Here is a 21312-nt window from a genome sequence, read left to right as displayed (position 1 = left end):
GATGTCAAGATGGGACACACCATCTAACCCCCTGGTTCCCAAATGTCACAAGATTTTGAGTAACTGAGATTAAAACAGAACAAAATTTCTCAAAAAAGCTCTCCCCTTGCTATCTCCCTTTTTCTCTCCACTGTGTCAAACCCATTACAATTGACCTTTCCTCCCCACCAGGAGACAAAATGGCCCATGGCAAAACCAGCAGCAACCTCCAAGTTGCCAGTTAAGGACGGAAATCTACTTTCATCTCCTTAACCTATCAGGACAATGAGAACAAGAAATCAACTTAGTCGTTTCAAGAGAATTAATAGACACATGGTTATGTGCAATCTTCTTGCTGAATTACCAGCTTTTAATGAATTACTACCGTAACTGTTCATGGATTAATGTTTTGGTAATTTTAAAGCAATTGTTTCTATGGGGGAAAAATCTCTCTCACAAATATATGGAGCAAAATCTCCTCCACGGGAAGCAGAAGCAACAGCTTTTATTCAGTTTTCAGTTCACAGATTGTTTCAAAGGTTATTAATCTCCCCCATACCTAATAAGAAACCCCATCTACAGTGGCCCAATGATGATTCTCAAGCTCTGGGAAGAAGTATTTTATCAGAGGAAACCTAAGAAGAGTTTTGGTTTTGATCTTTCACTAGCTTTGCACCCAGCAGCTTATTTACACGTCCTGCCAAGTAAAGAATTTGAAAACATCACTGTTGCGATTTAGTAACAGTGACTCAATATGTAACCTATAAATACAACACTGCTAAGCCACATAACACCTTAGATATAAATATGGTGCATTTACACAAAGTTGCTGCTTCTTACTACATTTCAATTACAATTCAGGTCGCTGTGGCAGGAAGTCAAATTTTTTCTAGTCTTAATGACCATACGTTAATTGTTGGGTTAGGGAAAATTGCCTCATGTAACAAAATGAAGGCCTCCAAGCTCATTTCATCAACAGCTTCACGTGCTGTGTAACACCGCTAGCAGGTTTTCACATCGGAAGGTCTTTTGTGTAATGAAGGCCTGGTCTATACGTGGAAGAGCTTCTGAATTCAACCACTGATCTTCTAAGTCCAAGTCAGATCTGGAAAGACTGAGGCAACAGCACTGACAAAATTGTGGGTATGACATAAAAGTATGCTCAGGCCTAACTCATAATAGAATACCATCTCAGAAGAAAATTCCATAGAAGTCCTGATTTCAGCCAATTTACTAGTTTCTGCATCAGTGTAACAGTAATAAACCCCAAACTCTTAACTTGCACATATTGTCATATTCATACAGTGATTTACAGTTGCTGAAGCACTAGAGAGTGGTCCTCAAAAATGTGTGGCTTTAGAAGATCTGAACCAAAAACATTTATTTCACAGTAGGCGTCAATGCCAACCCCCTATCATAGGGGATTGCGCATAACGATCTTCACACCAACAAAAGTGTTCGCTGTGATGCATAAATTTGTTACACTGACCAAGAATGAGCTTCTAACTTATTTTAACACATACATCATATCACACACATAATTTGTCCATATTTTAACCACTATTCCATAAGTAATTGATGTTTACTCCATTAATGCTGCTATAAGAGAATATTACATAGAAAAGTGTATGAAAACCAGATATAACAAGCTCTAAAGGGCTAAATTTCAGTTATAAAATGGGTCATAGACTGAGAAATCACTATTTATCCACAATAATTATAAAACAAGAGATGACTGAGGATCAACCATTATAGGTTCAAATCTAGGAATGAATTAATTCCACAGCAGACCAAAAAAAAAACCCAACAACAACAACCAACAGAATGTATATTATACATGGCAAACCTATAGCACAAAATTGGGTAGGCTTGTATAATACGAAAAGGAATAAGCTAGAATTTTAAGACCCCATAAGGTTCCACGTTAAGCCACCTTAACAAGACACCTTTTTAAAAATGACTTACCCATAAATAAAGTTGCCCAGATGTACACAACATACATACACACACGGCTTTCTGGTGAGATATCGCTTGAAGAGCAGCATTTTCATACACAGAGTCAAACAGAGCTATACAATGCGATATACACAGATTTCTACTGCTAATTACACCAGCGATCTTACTCATAAAATAACACTTTCAAATGGTCTTTCCTGATGAACATTTGAAAACCAATACTATAATTCATCTACTGAAATAGATCACTTCCCTTAAGAAACTACATGTGAAACTACAAATGCTGACAGGTCATGCTACAGGTCATTGCTGTAGCTCCAAGAACAACATAAATCACACGGCTTTTAGACAGCTTACAGGAGAAAAAGCATCACAATTTAGGTTCCCTTGATCAAGTGTTGTGCCCTAGCCACACCCGGGTGTGTGCTCTGTGCCCTCCATGTGATGCGGCCCTTGTGGTTTTTCCACAGCATTCTCTACAAGTATTATGTATGCTTTCCAAGTGAGGAGTCAACAGTATGCTAAATACGCAGGAGTAGAAGAAAATGCAGAAGATAAATTAAATGTGTTCTTCCAAACGTCAGAATACTGCAGGTTCCCACGAGGTGGCAAAACTTCCCAGACCATCATGCAGTTTCATGCTTTGCAGGATAAGGCCTCCTTACGTAAAGAACGATTGAGAACATTTGCTCCCCACACCCAGAGCCATTCAGGCATATACTGTGCAAAAAGAAACTAAAAATGAAAGAGAAAAAGATTATAAGGTTAGAACCCAAAGCACAGATGTGTAAGTTTCAGTATATGACTTACTGCAACAAATATCATCAATCAAATTAAATTAAAAAAAGAAAAAGTCCTTAGGTGCTCTTGTACCAAGCACCTATGCCAGACTCCACAGGACTACAACAAACATGCCACCCCCTGCCCACCCCCTCTCTCTAATGAGGCTGGGCAGACTCACACACAGTCATATGATTCCATCCTTATCTAACCTGATCAATAGCAGATTCATTTGGTCAAGAAGGACAAAACCACTCCAGGAATAAAGAGCAGCAGAAATGGATAAGTGCATCCCCGATTACTACCATGAGAGAAAACTAGAGCTTGAGGGGTGGGATGGGGTGAAATGAAACAAGAGAACTAGGTCAAAAACCCTGGGACCCATGGGGATCCTTGGGTGTCTCAGTGGTTTGGCACCTGCCTTTGGCCCAGGGCGTGATCCTGGAGTCCCGGGATCGGGTCCCACATCAGGCTCCCAGCATGGAGTTTGCTTCTCCCTCTGCCTGTGTCTCTGCCTCTCTTTCTCTCTCTGATATACATAAATAAAATCTTAAAAAAAAAAAAAAAAAAAAAAACCCTGGGACCCTGAGGCCCCAGACCTGAGATGTGAGGAGACAGCCTGGGCATCCCAGGGGGATATATAGTGATGTCCTGAAACATCCCTGGTTGTCACGCCTGGGGTGCTGCTGAACATTCTATGATGCCCAGGACAGCCTCCCAACAAGGATTATCCAACACCAAATGCCAACACTGCTGATGCAGGAAACCCTGCACTATGCTGACAGGTTTGTCTAAGACTGAGCTGAACACAAGTTCTACTCGTATGGTTAGGAAGGGAGGTGAATGGGATGACTGGCTAGCTAAGTCAGTAGACCATACAACTCTGATCTCAGGGTTGTGAGTTTGAGCCCCATAATGGGCATAAAGCTTCCTTTAATAAAAAAATAAATAAAGGGAGGGAGGGAGGAAGGGAGAGAGATGAACAGGCCACTGCAAGTGCTACAATTCTAGCCTTGAACAGAAATAAAACAACAGGTTACCCAGACCCAGGGAAGCCACACTGAACAGGAGGGAGTCCCAGTATCATAGACAGCCACAGCTCTCCATTGCAGGGTCCAGAGAAGCTCCGGCTCATCACCTCAGAGACAGGAGCTCAGTATTTGGTCCAGAGCCACAGGAAACTTTCTGGGGACACAACAAAGGTCACTTTGGGCCTCTTTAAAGAGCCAGGATTTTGTGGAAAATATCCTGGGATACTCTTCCTTGGAGCTCTGTTTTAAAGCACAAGATTCTAAATGCAAAGAGACAAAAGAAGTCAGCTTAGGGTCTCTTAGGAGGACCCTGGAAGTAGGGATGCACTCAAACACGTAGGCACCTGGGACAGACTACAGAAGTCCTCTTCCAAGTACAATAGTGCTCCCACTCTCCTGGTTTGCTTTCCACAGCTTCAGGTACCCATGTCAAGGTCAACCATGGTCCAGAAGCAGATGATCCTCCTGATTTACCGCCCTGTCAACAGCAGCCTAACGTGTTATATCCTCACTCCCTCTCCTCACACAGGCATTTTATCATCTCATGTCATCACAACCAGAAGGCGGCTTCATACTGTACAGGTGTTTTCGGAGAGACCATATTCACATGGCTTTTATTATAGGACATTGTTATAATTCTTCTATTTTATTATTAGTCATTGTTAACCTCTTACTGTGCCTAACTTATAAATTAAACTTTATCACAGGTACATACAGAAAAAAACATAGTCTATACGGGTTCGGTACTAGGTATGGCTTCTGGCATCCCCTGGGTGTCTGGGAACATATCCCTGTTGATACGGGGAAGACTGTTATGCATTTTTTTCAGGATTTATTTAGCGGAGAAGGGATCAACACCTAGAAATCTGTTGGTTTTTAATTTCCATTCACGACCATTGTCTATTGCATGGGGACCAGCATCAGCATGTATCTTGCCAGCCTCCTACAGCGCTACGTGTGGAGACATCACTGGCACAGCATTTCTGGCTTATCCTAATGGAGTCTCAGCACTCTGGGGAGCAGGATGGAAAGAGCTAGGTAGAAAGAGCTAATGGAAGAGGAGAGAACTTCATCCTCTGTGTACTGGTAGATTAGAAACTAAGGGGTGACTCATCTACTTGTTTAAAGGCAGAGTGAGTGAGTGAGGGGGCGGAGGGAAGGGAGGGCTGGGTTTGGGCTCTGGAAGGCTCTGTGCATGTTCAGAGACCCTGACCCAGCTATCTAGGCCTAGGAAAGGAGCTGTCCTCCCCTGCAACAAAAGCCAACAGTCTCTGCTCCTGATGTGGCACAGCCCCTGTGCAGATTGCTGTTCAGTAAGACTTGGGGCCCAGAGCCAGAGGAAGTCAGTGGGCAAACGTACACATTCAGCTGATTGGAGATCTGCCTTGGCAATAAAAACGCCAATGCCGTATATTTCCCAGAGACTGGGATGGGTAGGCCTAGGTAAGAAATGGGGACAGAGAGGAAAAACTGCGGCTGGATCCTTAGGCCAGAGTTATTCCAAAGGTAGAAGCAAAGCTGCAGTGAGGGTGTATGGTTCACAGTTCCTATCCTGGCTGGCAACGGGCATGGGAACTCGGCCTGGACAGGAGGGCCATGACCTCTGACACAGCTGCTGGCCTGCCTCCCTTGGACCCTCAGCCACATCTCAATATGTAGCCCCAGGGCCTTCACAATGCCAACCAGTTTGCCTCTCCTCTAAGTGCCACATCCTCTTTTCCAATAGCAACACACGCATACTCTATGGGAACAAATACACCTAAGGTGGGTAGAAATTCAGAGCAGAATGCAGGCCAATCCAGAGAGCTCAGGGACACCTAACCTGCTTGCCAATTCCTGGGGCTTTCTCTATCATCCCACCACTAGGAGGACAGCCCCCAGAGTTATAAGCAAGACACTTACTGGTCAAGCTGTCAAGTTAATGGCTTTTTCAACCCAACACAAAGCCATGTGTTTCTGGTTCACATCAAGTAACCCAAACAGAAGGCTACGAGCTTTTCTGCCAGCCTTACTTTGTGTTCCGAAGCTGACAATACTGGCTACTGCACTTCTGAGAAAGAGAAGAAAGGCTTCCAAATCAACACTGATAACTAGGTGACAACTAAAGCTGAGACATTTGACCCTTTTATAGTTGTTTTAAATCCAAATCTTTTTTTTTCTACTTCCTGCTTGCAAATCATTAAGACAACTAGCATAACACAAAGATGATTAATCATCTAATTAAATGTATGCCAAGAAAGCAGAAAAGGCCAGTTCTCCAACTGCTCCTGTGTAGAAACAATGTTTTTGCAGACATCTGTAAGGGCTGGGGCCCAGGCAAGGAGTGAAGATACCTCCTCCCTAACCTCTGTGCAAGCTCATCAAAAAGAGCCTTTTATACAGACCTAGCAGTGATCAGTAGATCAATAAGACTGTGAAATCACTGTATAGGCCAGCCCGGCAGTGGCTCCCACAAGAGTCACTCACACAGGTACAGCAGGCTGCTCTCCACCCCAGACAACTCTCACTTCAAACCTCCTCACTCTGCAAGCCCCCACTGCACAGGAGTCAGCAGACAGTGGCCCCTGCTGGCCTCTGTGACTTCCCCCATGGCCCCTCCACTGTGCTCTGGGTCCTGCCCCCATTGCTGGGAACCATGCTTTCTCTCTCCCATCTTTAGGCTGTTCTTCTCCACACACCCCTCCCTGCCAGCACTCACTCACAGCCATGTCTCTGCTGCCATAAATGGATTAACAAACCCAACTCCCTCCTCTTACCCAATCTACCTGCCGCCACACCTACACAGCCTTATTTATGGAGAATGCAGTGTCCACTCCCTCACCTGCTCATTGCAACCCATCTCTCCCTAAAAAGCTCCCCAAACTGCCTTCATCCAAGGCATTGAGTGTTTCCATGATCCTACACGTAACACAGGCTATCACTCTTACTTAGGCTGTAATGTGGAAGAGTAACGGGGGTTAAGCACAGATAACGCTTTATACAGTGTGTTTGGCACATCAAACTCCCTCCAGGAAAATCCTTATATGCTAAAAATCGACAGACAATGAAATCCTGACAAAATTTAGATCTTTGTGACCTGACAAAACTCCATTCAGAAGATATGGTGATCACAAATGGAAAGCCTCAGTGTGAAAAGCCGCCAGAGAATCTGGCTATAGGCAAAACAGTGATTGATGGCCAAATAACTGCTGTAAAATTGAAAGAAAAAAAAAAGTGATAATGCTGAAAATATTTTGAGGAAAATAAAAATGAAAACAGGGAAAATGAAAAGTTTTAACAGCTTTATACAGAAAACTACTCTGGGAATTAAATTAACAGACTTTTCTGGGTAGAAAAAAATACACATTCTCAAGAAGAGTTCATCAGTGTGAATGAACTATAATTTAAAATGTTGGTGCTGGGGTGCCTGGGTGGCTTAGCAGTTAGCTGAACATCTGACTCTTGGTTTCAGCTCAGGTCATGATTTCGCCTGCATCTACATGCATGCACGCTCTCTCTCTCTCTCAAATAAATTAATAAATCTTTTTAAACCAAAAAATTAAAAAGTAAAATGCTGGTGTTTTACAAATGCAATGCAAACATCCGCCGTCTCTAAGCCCCACCCTCGCCACCTCCACTCGTCACTTCTCCAGGAACTTTATGCTCAGTGGCTTCTAAAGTTACTTCTTTGGTCTCTCTGCTTTTCCCTAGTAATGAAGGATCTGGAAATAGCCACTTAAATAAAGCTCCTTTTATTAGAAAAACTTTCAGCCAAATCTTATGATAAAAGTAAAAATTAATTGTTGATTTTCTTATTTATTATGTGGTGATGGCAAATTTAATCATCTTCATGCAAAGAGTCCCCAAAATATCTGCTTGGTGATGGAGATGACTGCATACTTGCGAACAACAATTCTCAACTACTGCACGTCCACTCACACTGCCACAAGCCCGTTACAACAAACCAGGAGCTCACAACCTCATACTCGGAATCAAATTGCCAGATACTTAAGTTACTCTTTAAAATACTAAAGCCCTAAATCTTTGTCATACCTGAAATGTAAACTTGTCAATAAAGTCTACGCTTCTTGAACAAATGAGTCCAGGACTATGCTGAGATATTAACTGGCCTGACAGTTATGTGAGATCCAGACCAAGTCTGTGGTTTTATGTTTGCGAAGTAGGCTGCTGATTCACAGGTACCCTCTGAATCTTTGTCACTTTGAAATTCCCACATGAATACTGAGTATTTTATACTACTGCCATTTACACCATATAAGCACCATATTTCATCTCTTAGGTGCCACACAGATTAAAATACCAGTAATAGTTTCACAGAAGAAAATTTAAGGACTTAACCAGAACCACTACGAGTGTCAGGTTTAAGAATCAGAATGTGTAATTCTCATATTTCAGCAGTAGGCTTCAATCAGATTGCCATGTATCATTTAGAAAGGTTTAGCATGCATTAACCTAATTACAAGAGTTGAGCGCGTACTGTTACCTGGATAGAATGGGACCAGTATCCTGTGGTCCTTTTTGAAATGCCAAGGGTAGAAACAGCATGATGTGCATATACTTTTGGCGAAGGCACCAACCATGGGCACTTGTGCAGAAAGCTGCCGGGAGAGGTCATGTTGGTAGCCACATAGAATGGGATTAGACTCTGTACAAAGATTCCTTTGGAAGCATATTCATACTGCAGTGCTCTGCTGAAGTGGTCTAAATAAGCCTGTTAAAACAGAGCAGGAGTAAAGATTTAATTTAGGGGGCAGGAACTTGGAAGAAAATTCAGGAGAAAAAAGGCTTATTACCACTTCAGGAAAAAATACAGTATAAGTAAACATGAGTTGGAGACAGAGAGCTTGACAAACTGGACCAAACCACATAAGTGTCCTATTGCTTTATGACTTCACTTTCCAATCAGGAACACATTACCTTAGAAGCAGAATATGCAGCCAGCTGGGGAGTTGGTTTGCAGCAAGAACCAGAAGAGATGGTGACAACGGCGCCCTTCTTTCTCTCCACCATCCCTGGTAACACTATATGGACCATCAAACTAGCTGCAGCAATGTTTACATTTATGATGTCCCAGAGTTTGTCCTCGGAGACCTGAGTAAAATATTGGGGGTAGGGGTAAAACACGCCGACATTATTCACCAAGATGCCAATGTCTTTGTCTTTCAAGGCTTCTCGAATCGGGTCGTAGATCTCGCGGCCATTGCTGAAGTCTGCAACAATAACTTCGGTTTCCACTTTGTAGGTGTCAGCTATGTCTTTAGCAACCATCTGCAACTTGTCTTGATTGCGACTAATGAGGATGATACTGAGACCACGGCTCGCTAGCTCTTCTGCATAGGCTCTTCCGATCCCATCGGTCGCACCTACGATATGAGCCAGGGAGAGCAACCATGCTCATTTAGTGGCACGACCTTCGGAGTGAACCTTAAATTCCCCTGGGTTTACGCCGAAAAGTTTCACTCTAGAAATAAGCCCAGTCCTAATCCTGATCACTAGGTCGAGTACAATGTCAAATCCAAATATGCACAACACATGATAATCCAACCCTCCTTCAGACACCCTGACAAGTAGAGGAAAGGTAGTCTCCCGTTCACCAAGCTGCTGGTGAGACATGGCAGGAGACGGTTTCCAAACTCCTATCTGGCTTGAACAAGTGCCAGGAGGTACTTTCCTGGGAAACAACGATAAATCAAAATGAAATCTAAAATAAGGGAAGCACTGCTGACAGTGGTGACAGTTTCTAAGGACAATTTCAAAACAAAGCAAAACGAAAAATGAGAGGTGGGAAGGTGGGCTGAGGCAGGACCGGGAACAGGAGGGCAGAATAAGAAGGACAAAACGTCACAGGATGATCCTTCAGAGGAGGGCAGTACAAAAACATCAACATAATAACAACAGAACTATGTTCCCATGAAAACATCACATTGAATTCAGTGACTCCTCAAATAAGGCATCTAATTTAAAACACAGCTTAAAACAGAAGAGATTATTCTGTTTTTAAAATATGCAACAATTGAAATCTCATTTCTTACCACTCACGACTGCCCATCTTCCATACTGCTTGATCAGATCTGCTCTGCTCACCAGGCGTGGGATGAAATGCAGTCTGATCAGGCTGTAAAAGTCACAGATGACAGTGATGCTTTTTCTGGCCGTATACCAAGCTCCGACCAAGGCCAGAGCTTCCATGTAGCAATTGCAGGACCTGGCGATCTCCCTATACAAGAGGTAGAAGCTGTCAACAGCAGCCATGGCAGCCTGTAGGGAAGGGGAAGGAGATAGGAGTTCTTTACTTAATTAAGTTAAAGGAACATGCATAGTCTAAATGAAGACACCTAAGGACATCAGAGCTTAACAATTATGCACTTAAATAACAGTGACGTTTCAAATGCATGTAACCCACGGATCCACTCAATTTATAATCTCATTAACATATGCAGCTTATGAAGTCCTTTTCTTCCAAGGAGATTAGTCAACCTAACTACCAAGAGCTATCAAATTCCTACTAAAATTCAGGCACTGTGCTGCATGTTGTGGATACAGAGATAAACACAATATGCTCTGCGGCCTAAAAAAGCTCCTCACCCGGCACAGTGACAGACACAGACTTTTAATTCATGTAACAGCTGAGAGGTGTGTTTACTTCTCTGCTTTCTTCATAATCAGCCAGTACAGAGGGCCTACCACCCACACAGACAAAAAGTAGAAGAAACGGCAGCAGTATTAAGATACCGCCTTGGCCAAAAAGAGCTTACAATACATTTGAGGCAAAACTCAGCTGTAATAAACTTTCACATAAATTATATTCTGTATAAATAATATACATAACCATTTATTCACAAAGAGATGCTCCCCAAACTTGAGGAACTGGTTTTCTTAAACGACAACACAGTGAGCGCTCCTCCGTCTTACTGGGGCCGGGGGCACCCCTAACTTTGCCCTGGCCCTTACTGTGAGCAAAGAGTCCAATGCAACTAAGTGTCCACACAGCAAGCATTTATGAAGCACCTAGTACGTTCCATGCACCGTGACAGATGCTAAGGGTTCAAAGATGAGTTTAACAATTGGACCTAGGAAGAGAAGGACATTTAACAAAACTATTTTATTTTATTTTTTTAAAGATTCTATTATTTATTCATGAGAGACAGAGAGAGGCAGAGACATAGGCAGAGGGAGAAGCAGACTCCATGCAGGAAGCCCGATATGGGACTCGATCCCAGGGCCCCAGAATCATCCCCTGAGCCAAAGGCAGAAGCTCAATCACTGAGCCACCCAGGCACCCCTAACAAAACTATTTTAAATGCTGTCGGAACCGCACTAGGTGTGCCTGTGGTGCAAGAGACGACCCTGCAGAAGCAAAGGCCAGGCACCACTGATGCTAATGAACTTGGTCCTGGACTAGACCTGGGAACCGCAGAGGCCAATCCAACTGTGTGCTGTCTGTGAGGGACAAGATATCGAAAGGATCACAAGAGGCTGCAATTAAATTATAGTGAGCTCTGAGAGGCACAAACACAAGGACGTAGCATTTATTACATAAAAGAAAATTGACTTGCATCCAGAATCTATATATAACACTTCTGGGAATGGCCCCTCTTTAGAAATCCCATTAGAAGAGAAAAAAAAAATTTGTGAAACTAAGAAAATTTCCAATGATAGCAAAAATAGGTATAAGCTGAAGGAAGAATGATTGAACGCCCTCTCACTCCACTGCAGTGTAATCTGAGCCCAATCAAGTTCTGTGGAGTGAAAATGAGCAAAGTAGGAGAAAACCAATTAGCCATTGAAATGGAACACATTCTAAGAGTGACAGCATCCTGTGATAAAAGGCACATAAAATAATGGAAAACCTGATGAATATAGAGAAAAATAGATATGTGAATATATATTGATACTGATACATATATGAATGTGTAATCCCAATTACAAATCAGCAAAGCACACAAGGAAATGGGACAGAAAACTAAAGAGAGGTACAGGCAGTAGGATCCCAAATGTCCTGCAACAAGGACACGATTGCTCACATAGGAAGTCATATACAGCCACCGTACTACCAAGTAAGTTGATATGGCATTCAGTTCAAGAAATGTTTTCCCCAAATGGCACAGAAAACAACGGAAGTTGGGCCATCTCATTTCCTGCTGGTAAACGCTATATCCTGAGGTTCTATTCATGGAGACGCTCCTCCTAGGACAGGAACGCCAAAACTGATTCTGAAAAGAAAACACTGTAAACTTTATTAACTCCACAAGCCAAATACTTAATAACATAAGAACAATTATATGCTCCTTTGGGGTAATTTCTCTTCAGGGACCACATCAACTGAGATTCTCTGAAATCTGAAGTATCAAGATCAATGGAGTTTGGACCAAAGAGGCCCTTCTTGTCCTCATCAATCTACCAAACAGGAGGTAACAGCACTGGGAAAGTTGCTCCCAGATCCTTAGAAATATATTCACAGTTAGGATCATCTGTCTCGAATATCTCCATTCTCTTCCTGCTGTACATGAATGCCCCTCCAGGCCCCCAATGCTAGAGAACAAGGAGTGTCACATCACCCCTCTCAAGGGCTCTTGCTCTGCATCTCAGTACATAGCCGAGTCCCCGTGGTGGCAGGTGGCTGACTGGGCAGGCCCCTGAGCTGCGCAATGGCTGCAGTCCCTCAAGCATTGTAACTGTAAGATTCCCAAAGAAACAACCAAAACAGGAATTTCTTATAAGAAAGAATATAAGAGGGCACCTGGGTGGCTCAGGGGTTAAGCATCTGCCTTTGGCTAGAGAGTGATCCCAGCGTCCTGGGATTGAGTCCCACATCAGGCTCCCCACAGGGAGCCTGCCTCTCCCTCTGCCTGTGTCTCTGCCTCTCTCTCCGCGTCTCTCATGAATAAATAAATAAAACCGGAAAGAAAGAAAAGAAAAGAAAAGAAAGAAAAGAAAAGAAAAGAAAAGAAAAGAAAAGAAAAGAAAGAAAAGAAAGGAAAGAAAGGACAAAATAATGCAATTCCATGTTAAACCTTCACTTTGTGGGAATCCCTGGATGGCTCAGGGGTTTAGTGCCAGCCTTTGGCCTGGGCATGATCCTGGAGTCCCAGGATCGAGTCGAGTCCCACATTAGGCTCCCTGCATGGAGCCTGCTTCTCCCTCTGCCTGTGTCTCTGCCTCTCTGCCTCTCTCTCTCTCTCTCTGTGTGTGTCTCATGAATAAATAAATAAAATCTTTAAAAAAATAAATAAACCTTCACTTTGGGGAGTTCCTGATTTAAAAGTGTACAAGTGCCTTCTGTCATAACGAATCCAATATGAAGCCACAAGAAAAGTAAATGCAAAATATACTATTTTTTTTTCAAAATATACTATTTTTATATTACTAGTACTAGTATATACTAGTAGTTTTCCAACACAGTGTAATAAAATTAGGAATAACAAAACTACAACAACAAAAAATCTAAATTCTTAGAATATTAAATCTATCCTCCCAATCAGGTGGGTGTATATCTAAGATACTGAAACACTGTTTTGGTGCAAATTTATATCCTATGTATCGCTATCTACTGGATTGTCATCAAAGCACTACTTGTGGGAAAATTAACTATGCCCAGAGTCTGCACCAAGGTTCTACTCAGAAGGAGCAGGTCAGACATGGCTCGTGAAATGGCCTTGTACTAATGAGAACTGGTGTAAAGGGAACTTCTTCCTCTTCAAACACAATTTTTTCCAAGAATCTGAACGTTTGTGAAGGAAAAACTCTAGCAAGAGGTGCCTGACCACACACAAGATTTCTGATTTTTCTGCTGTCGTCCTTAGCTACCTTGGTTTTCTCTTACCTTCTCTCTGCCGGTCCTGGGTTTTCAGGAAAACACTGCTCTGTCTTTAAGGCCAACCTGTGAACAAAAACCAACATGAAACAAATTCCCTTCTTTCCCCCTCACAGCTCAGCTGGGAAACCTTTATATAAACATTAAGACCAAAGTTTTTAAAAATTAAGAAAACACAAATTCTGAAGCCCTGAATCCCTGGTACAGGCAGGGAAGCATTTCCTCATCTCAGAAAAAGGAAGGCACCAACAGCTTCTGCTGAGAGGCTCAGCTGGAATGTGCCCACTTTTCCTGTACCTTCTTTCTTAAGGGACATTTCATCAAACGGAACAAAACCAGTTCTGAGAGCTGGAAGAGAGATGGTGCTCTGCACAGACACTGGGAGCTCAGGAGCAGCTGGGTCCAGGAGGGGGAGCAGACCAGGCCATCTTTGTGCCCTCATGTCCACCCAGGCTTTCCCAGGGCCTCACTGCTCTCTCTCTCTGCAAGCCACCTTCTTCTGCTCCACCTGCAGAGCACCTGAACTTCCACACTACTGCAGCCCTGGCACCTCTATTCCTGAGCCCAGGCATCTAGCAGTCACCTAACCCACTGGCAGAGGTGGTGGGGAGAAGTGTCCTGTGGTATTTGGAGCAGCCTCTTCTAGCCTGTGGGTGGGGCAGGTGCTTTCAGGTTGCACAGAGGAAAGGAACCTCTGGCACACCTCTCCCCTTCTTTCCACCCTAGACACTGTCTTACACCACTCTGTTTTTGAAGAACCCCAGTGGACTGAGTTGCTCCAGGGCTGAGGCCAAACTTTATGCCTCTTTGTTCTTCTAGTCCCTTCCACAGCCTGCAGGCCCATAGCAGGAGCTAATAAGCAGGCAGCTGCTACATTAGCCACACTACCTAATCTCTCTAGCTCAGCTCTCAGCTGCACGCTTTTCTCATTCCCCTACTTGCCAGGGGACCACCAAAATCTCTGATCCTCTACAGAAGGAAACTCCATGGGTAAAACCCACCAGGGACCTCCTGCTCAGGTTCAGCAGAAAGACATAGCAACTTCAGACACTCGCTGAGAACAGCAGTTTCAAGGGCCTTGGACATGGAGTGGCCTGGCTTCCTGGCTCTGCCCCACACACTCTCCTCTACCGTCCTGGCACAGGGGTACCATGACGATATTTAACATCACAGTTCCACCACAGGCAAACACCTTAAACGTATACTGACATGGCTACATTTTTTTTTTTTTTAAATCACAGAGAATCAGAGAGCTGAGAGTATTCTAGGCCTGGTCTACAGCCTTGAGGAAGAACAATGCCATCTCATCATTCTTCAGATACAGCTCAAGATGGAGAGACCTGACTCACAGCCACCAACTCACAGAAGACTGACAAATTCAAACATCAACTTATTTATGAATAATATACAACACTGTCAAGAAGTATAAACACGCATGGTCGCTGGTCTATAGGCAAGTCCACCCAGGAAACCAAACTACTAAAACAGTGATGAACAACTAAGCAATGAATGACCAAGTGTCAGATGCTGAGGACTCTTCCCGAGTAAGCCAGGAGTCCCTGCATCGCTCTGTACACAGAATTCATCAAGAGAAATAGCAATTCAGTGCAAAGTGACAAGAGCACTGTGGAAAGGTGTAAGCACTCCTGAGGAGAAAGGAGGCAAGGGCACAGCACTGAAAAGGTCCGGCCTGCCGGGAAATGCTGACCAATTCAACAGGCATAACGGCACAGGAAGAGCACCCAGGGGTGGCAAGGGGGTTGGGAGAGAAGGCCAGATTGTGAAAGGTCTTTATGCCAAACAGAAGTGTGTGGACTGACTCTGTGTAAATCCCTTCCGCCAAAAGAGGGAGCCGAGCGGGGTCTGTTGTAAAAGGCGGAGGCTGGTGGCAGAGGGCCAGCGGCAGAGGGGGGCGGCTGTGCTGGAGCAGGCAAGGAAGTGAGGGGTTGGAGATCCTGGTCCTTCCTGATGGAGACAAGTCAAGGCTGAATGGAGAGCCTGTGGTTTTGTGATGTCCTCTGTCCTGCTTCTCAGACACACCAGACGTTTTCACACATTTGTTCCTACCCTGATGGACCATAAGTGGAAAACAACAGGACATTAGACATTCCTCACATCCTCTTCATCCTCTCCCCACCCTTAAATATGTGATGGAAAATAATGTCTTCCTAATGAAAGAAGAAATCAAGACTTCTCCCAAAGCCACTAACATCCAGGAAATCTCACGGAACCCAGGCTTAATGGAGTTTATTATACACTTAGGTGCAGAAGCCCACCAAGATATGAACAGATATTGAGCTGCGTTTAACTTGCGATGACAGTTTGACTAGTTAATTTTTCTGCAGATAGGTATTAGCCTAAAACTTAGAAAAATTCATTATTTAGAAAGCAACACTGAACCACAGTAAAATTCTGGTCCCTACCCAATCTGCTCATAAAAGTTATCATAAAGCTTTGTTTTCTGGCCTCTACAGAAAACTAAATCATCAATGAACAAAATAGAAGAAAAACAGGTGGAGGAAAAGAGTCAGAACTGTGCCCAAAATAGGAAAAGAGCAGTCCCCTATCGTCTGTTAGGCATCTTCTACATCTACAGGGAAACATTCATCAGGGCTAATGCATCAAACACGTAAAGGTCCCCCAGGCAAACTATGAACTTCGCGTGATGATGATGTGTCGTAGGTTCATCCTTGATAAAAAAAACAAAAGAAAACAAAAAAAGGTACCATTCTGGTAAGTGATGTTGACAACAGGGGATGTGTGGGAGCAGGGGGGGGGATACGGGCAAGCTCTGTGCCTTTCTCTCAATTTCACTGTAAACCTAACCCTGCTCCCGAACAGTTCTAAAACAAAGCCTGTAAAAAACAACAAACAAACCCTAAAGGAAATATTTCAAGTATAGAAGTATCAGTGGAAAATTTTGGTCAAAACTGCAAGGAGCAAAGTCACCTCTTCAGAGCACTGCCATGGGGGTGCCTGGTTGGCTCAGTTGGTAGAGCGACTCTTGATCTCAGGGTCATGAGTTCGAGCCCCACGTTAGGTGTAAAGATAATAAAATAAATAAACTTTAAAACAAAGCACTCCTGTGGCCTGTAACATTCTCTCAAACCAGAGTTTAGCTTGCTCAACTCAGCAGTGAAAAGGGCAGCAAATCTCATACAAAGCCTTCATGAATCAAGAGTTCGGCAGGAGAAATCTTGGCTCAAACACTGACATCATCATGTTATCTAAACGAATGAGGCCTGACAGTAAAAGAATATCAGACAGACTGGCCACAATGTTTTCAAGGAAAACGAAGCAAGCATGATGGGAAAAGACAGTGAAAGCAGCACTAAGTGAAGGCAGCACAATGGGCTGAATAATAGCCCAGGGAGATGTCCACATCCTAATCCTCACACTTCACAAATGCCCCACCTTATGTAGCAGAGGACTTTGCAGATGTGATTAAGCTAAGGACCTTGAAATGAGAAGATGATCCTGGATGATCCAGGTGGGCTGCTGTGATCACACGTGTCCTTGGAGGAGGGGGGCAGGAGGTCAGAGTCAGAGGAAATGTGATCAAGAAGTGGAGGCCAACGAGACAGAGAGTGGAATTTAAAGATGCCAGGCTGCTGGATTTGAGGATGGGGAGAGGGTTTACCCTCTAGAATGCAGGCACCTCTAGCATCTGGCAAAGGCAGGAAACAGATTCCCCAGAGCATCCAGGAGTGACACAGCCTTGCTGACACCCTGACTTTAGCTAACCAGGCTGATCTCAGATTTCTGACCTCCAGAACTGTAAGAGAATAAATCTGCAGTTTTAAACCACTAAGTTTGTGGTAATTTGTTACAGCAACAATAGGAAAATAAGATAGATGAATGGACAGATGGATGGATGGACTGAAAGACAGAGAGACTATCAGTCTAGTTTTTAGGACAGTACAGAGACAAGTTGCAAATCCTGCACATCCCTTAAGCCAAAACATTCTAGTGTTCTCAGGAGCCACAAACAGCCTGAGAGAGTCCTCTGACCTTCCATGGAATGGGGCAGGCCTGAGGTGGTCCTCCCCATCCTCAGCCATAGCCAGCACTGTGCAGCCTTTCAGTAAGGCTCCAGGCCTGTGGACTTCATTCTCGTTAATATGTTTTCATAGGGATCTTACTTTTTTTCACAGGGTCTGCATCTGTCTTGCTCTTAGCACTCAAATCCTGTCTGTCCTCCCAAGACCAGCTTGACTCTCAATTCAATGTCAGGGCTTACTGATCAGTGCCAGCGACACGCCAGGCCTGGGATGAATGGGAGCCCTGCATCTCTTCCCACTCCTTCCTAGGCTACTACCCCGAGCCCCTCCCCTCTCCCTGAGTGTGTGTCTGTCTGTCTGACCCATGCGACTCTTGCTGCACTGCTGTGTTCTGCTTAGCTGTTTCCTTTGTCTCTTGGTTCCCCAACTAGAGCACAAGCCTCTAAAGGGCAGGAGATGTATCTAAAACTAGTTTTACTGTAACTTGAAAAGAACTGAAAAAGACACACGGAAGTCATACAAGCTATTATGCGTAGTTCAAAGAATAACAAAACAACACCCATTTAGAAGCCCCATAGCTTCTTCCCTGACCATATCATCGCCTTTTGCCGCCCTGGAGGCTACCACTCTCCTCAATTCTGACATCATCCCCTTGCCCTTTTTAAAAAAACTGTTGTACAATTACCTCAGCAGAGATTCTGAAAGAAAGTGTTCAGTTTTGCTGGCTTGGGACCTTATATAAAAGAATCCCAGCACGTTTGTTCTTTGATAACTTGTTTCTTTAACTCAATATTGTTTTCGAGACTCATCCACGGCTCCTGGAGGCTGTGGGTCATATACTTTTACTGCTGCACCCTCTGTCACCATACAAACATGCCACGATTCGTGCATCCATTCTATTGCCAATACGCATTTGGGTTGGGAGTATTTTGGCTTTTAGTTTACAATTATGAACAGAGCTGCCATGTGCACTCTTGCACACATCACCTGCACCCTAGTGCCAGAGTCCATTGAAGGGGTATGCCTGAGGCTGATTGCTGTGCCACAGGGTGTCCATGTGTTCAAGCAGGCCCTGCCCAAGCTGCTAGGCCAATCCCCACGCCCACCATCAGCCAGTGTGAGTTCACAGTACCCCTTCCCTGTGTGGCTGGCTCTGTCAGTTCACCTGCCCACAGGGTGTCTTGAACCAGGGGCTGACTGTGGTTTTAACTTACATTTTCTGATTACTGATAAGGGTGACTACATCCTTGTGATGCTTCTGTGTTTGTGGCTCCTTGTCTGTGAAATATCTGTTTCTAGCTTTTGCCCTTACTTCTGCTGTGTTATCTTCCTTTTCAGTCTATGCTCTAGATACTGGTTCTCTATGTTTGGTCTCTTTATAGTGCTTCTGATGAGTTGAACTCTTGATTTTAATGCAGCCAAGTGTATTAGTCTTTCCCCCATATGCTTTGTGCTTTGTTATGCTCCACTTCAGAAATCCCCTCCTAGCCCCAGGACATAAAGGTATCTTCCTATATTATTTTCTCAAACTTTTCACAATTTTGCTCTTCAGATTTAAGTCTTTAATCTTCCTGTGGCTCTGCAATGGTGTGAGGCTAGGATCACACCCACCTTAATATTCCTCCTCAGCAGCTGGTACAAGACTGCATATATAATATCTGTTTAGTAAATAGAAGCAAATACTGCTTTGTGTTCAAAGCTCAAATTTCACTCTTGAGAAAAAATTTAAGGAGCTCCTCAAACTTTGTGTCAGCACTTTGATGAAGTTATTATTGGTGTATCGTGACATTCTGGAATTTCCTTTCCCTCCTTTGCCAATTTTTGGGATACGGCTAACCTGAATTGACGGGGAGCTCAGCGGAAAGAGCAAAACATGGGAGTTCTCCACCTGAGATCCAACAGGCCTGCGTTTCAGGTCTCCATTTGTACAGTAGGAATTGAAATAACAACGGCATCCACTCCTAGGTATACACCCAAGACAACTTATACCCACACAAAAACTTATACAGCCATATCCCCAGCAGCACTATTCACAAGAGCTAAAACACGGGAACAAAATGTCAACAGACAAATGGTAAACAAAACGCAATCTGTCCACGTAATGGAGTATCAGTCAGCAATAAAAAGAATTAAGCAGGATGCACACTGCTACAGATGGACCTGGAAACCACCACACTCAGCAAAAGAAGCCAAACACAAAAGGCTATGTACTGTATGATCCAATCTACATGAACTGCCCAGATAAGGCAAATCCAGAGCCAGAAAGGAGACTGGGGGTGCCGGAGCACAGGTACAGCGGGCATGGGGAGTGCCTGCTAATGGGGTAGTTTTTTTTTTTGTTTTTTTTTTCTGGGAGGATGGGAAATCATCCTCGCACATAATGAATATGCTAACGGGGTAGGAGTTTTTTCTGGGATGATGGGAACCACTGCACATGGCGAATATGCTGCTATGAAGGGCACACTTCTAAATAGATAAGATGGTGAATTTTATGTTTTTTAAAAATTTTACATCAATTCTTAAAATCTACTTAAATGATTTGTTGGACTCCATGCCCCTGGAATATTACTGTAGTGACTAAACCACAGACTCTGAAAATAGACTTCCTGGAGTCTGATCCAGGCTTCCCACCTAAGAGCTGTGTTTTGGGTGAAGGTGAAGTCCCTTCACCTCTGTGCTTACCTAAAATCAAACGAAGCCCTACACAGCAGCACGGAGACCTCGGAGCTCCACTAGCCGCTCCCGCCGGCTTCTGTGCGGCGGTCAGGGTGAGAGCTCGGCCACAGACCCCCGAGCGCTTCCTCCCGACGCCCTCCAGTCCTCCCACCCACCTTAGGAGGCAGTTACAGCCATCCCGTTCGCAGAGGGGGAAACTGAGGCCGACAGAGACGAGCAGTACCCAGGACCAAGGTCCACCGAGTCCAGAGCCCGGGCTACCGCCCATGGAGCCCCCCGCCCCGGGGAGGGATCCGGGCTCCAGCACCAGCAGGGCTGCGGGGCTGCGGGGCTCCAGGGCTGCAGGGCTGGGGCGGCGGGGCTGCGGGGCTGGGGCGGGCTGGGGCGGGCTGGGGCGGCGGGCTGCGCGCTGCTCCGGGCTGCCGAGCCCCTGCCCCCGCCGCAGCACGCCGCGGGGCTTCGGGGGCCGGGGCGCCCTTCCCGCAGCGCTCCCTCGTTCGGAACAAAGACGACACATCCCACCCCGACCCAGCGCTTTAGAAAGGAGAGCCGAGCGGCGCAGACAAAGGGGCGGCTCGGGGCCTCCCGGGAGCCCGGGCCGGGGTCGGGGTCGGGGGTGGGGCCCAGGGCCGCCGGGTCCCGGGGGGGGGGGGGGGCCGACCCGGAGCACGGGGTCCCGGGGGCGCAACGCCCGGTGCAGTCCGGCAGGGGCGCCGCGGGGCGGGGGCCGACGGGGTCGGGGGTCCCCGGTGCGCAGGGCGCGGAGGGGCACGGTCCCGGGGGCGTGGCGGGGCGCACCGGGCAGGGCGGCCGAGGCGGAGCAGGCGGGGCCGGGGCGGGGCGGGGGCGGGGGGCGCGGGGCGCGGTACCTGCAGAGGCGGCGCAGTCCCGAGCCGGTCCCGCCAGAGCCGCGCGGCCGCCGCCCCCGTCGCCACCGGCAACCCCGTCACCGCCGCCGCCGCCGCCGCCGTTGCCGCCGGCCGCGCCCCACGTGACCCGCGCACGCGCAGGGGGCGGAGCCGTTGCGGGGCCCTTCCCCCGGCGTCCCCACGCGCCGGAGCCCCCCGAGTGCGCG

General features: G+C 45.5%; 1 protein-coding gene across 3 annotated transcripts; it reads right to left on the bottom strand.

Annotated features, from left to right (window-relative positions):
- Positions 1-460: 460 nt before the first annotated feature.
- On the bottom strand, positions 461-21226 carry HSDL1 (hydroxysteroid dehydrogenase like 1). 3 transcript variants are annotated; one of them, XM_049110638.1, is made up of 6 exons: positions 21107-21226; positions 13570-13626; positions 9779-10004; positions 8664-9109; positions 8230-8457; positions 461-1093 (listed from the first exon to the last, which is right to left on the bottom strand). In XM_049110638.1, the coding sequence occupies exons 3-6, from the start codon at positions 9996-9998 to the stop codon at positions 1079-1081; spliced, it is 909 nt and encodes a 302-aa protein (XP_048966595.1). In that variant the 5' UTR covers positions 9999-10004; positions 13570-13626; positions 21107-21226; the 3' UTR covers positions 461-1078. The 3 variants fall into 3 exon arrangements, with proteins under 3 accessions (XP_048966595.1, XP_025282790.1, XP_025282791.1); XM_025427005.3 differs by having other exon boundaries at positions 461-2670; positions 21107-21224; XM_025427006.3 differs by lacking the exon at positions 21107-21226 and adding an exon at positions 20244-20399 and having other exon boundaries at positions 461-2670.
- Between the last annotated feature and the right edge of the window lie 86 nt (positions 21227-21312).

The sequence above is a fragment of the Canis lupus genome, chromosome 5 (genome assembly GCF_003254725.2).
Source record: "Canis lupus dingo isolate Sandy chromosome 5, ASM325472v2, whole genome shotgun sequence".
Classification (NCBI taxonomy): domain Eukaryota; kingdom Metazoa; phylum Chordata; class Mammalia; order Carnivora; family Canidae; genus Canis; species Canis lupus.
This window is presented reverse-complemented; position numbering and strand designations above follow the sequence as displayed.

Coding starts and splice junctions, on each gene's coding strand:
- HSDL1 (XM_025427005.3), bottom strand. CDS start 9,998: ATGGCTGCTGTTGACAGCTTCTACCTCTTGTATAGGGAGATCGCCAGG. Junction 9,110..9,778: donor AAGATGGGCAGTCGTGAGTG/GTAAGAAATGAG, acceptor CTCATATCGTAG/GTGCGACCGATGGGATCGGA. Junction 2,671..8,229: donor ACTGGTCCCATTCTATCCAG/GTAACAGTACGC, acceptor TTTCATTTTTAG/TTTCTTTTTGCACAGTATAT.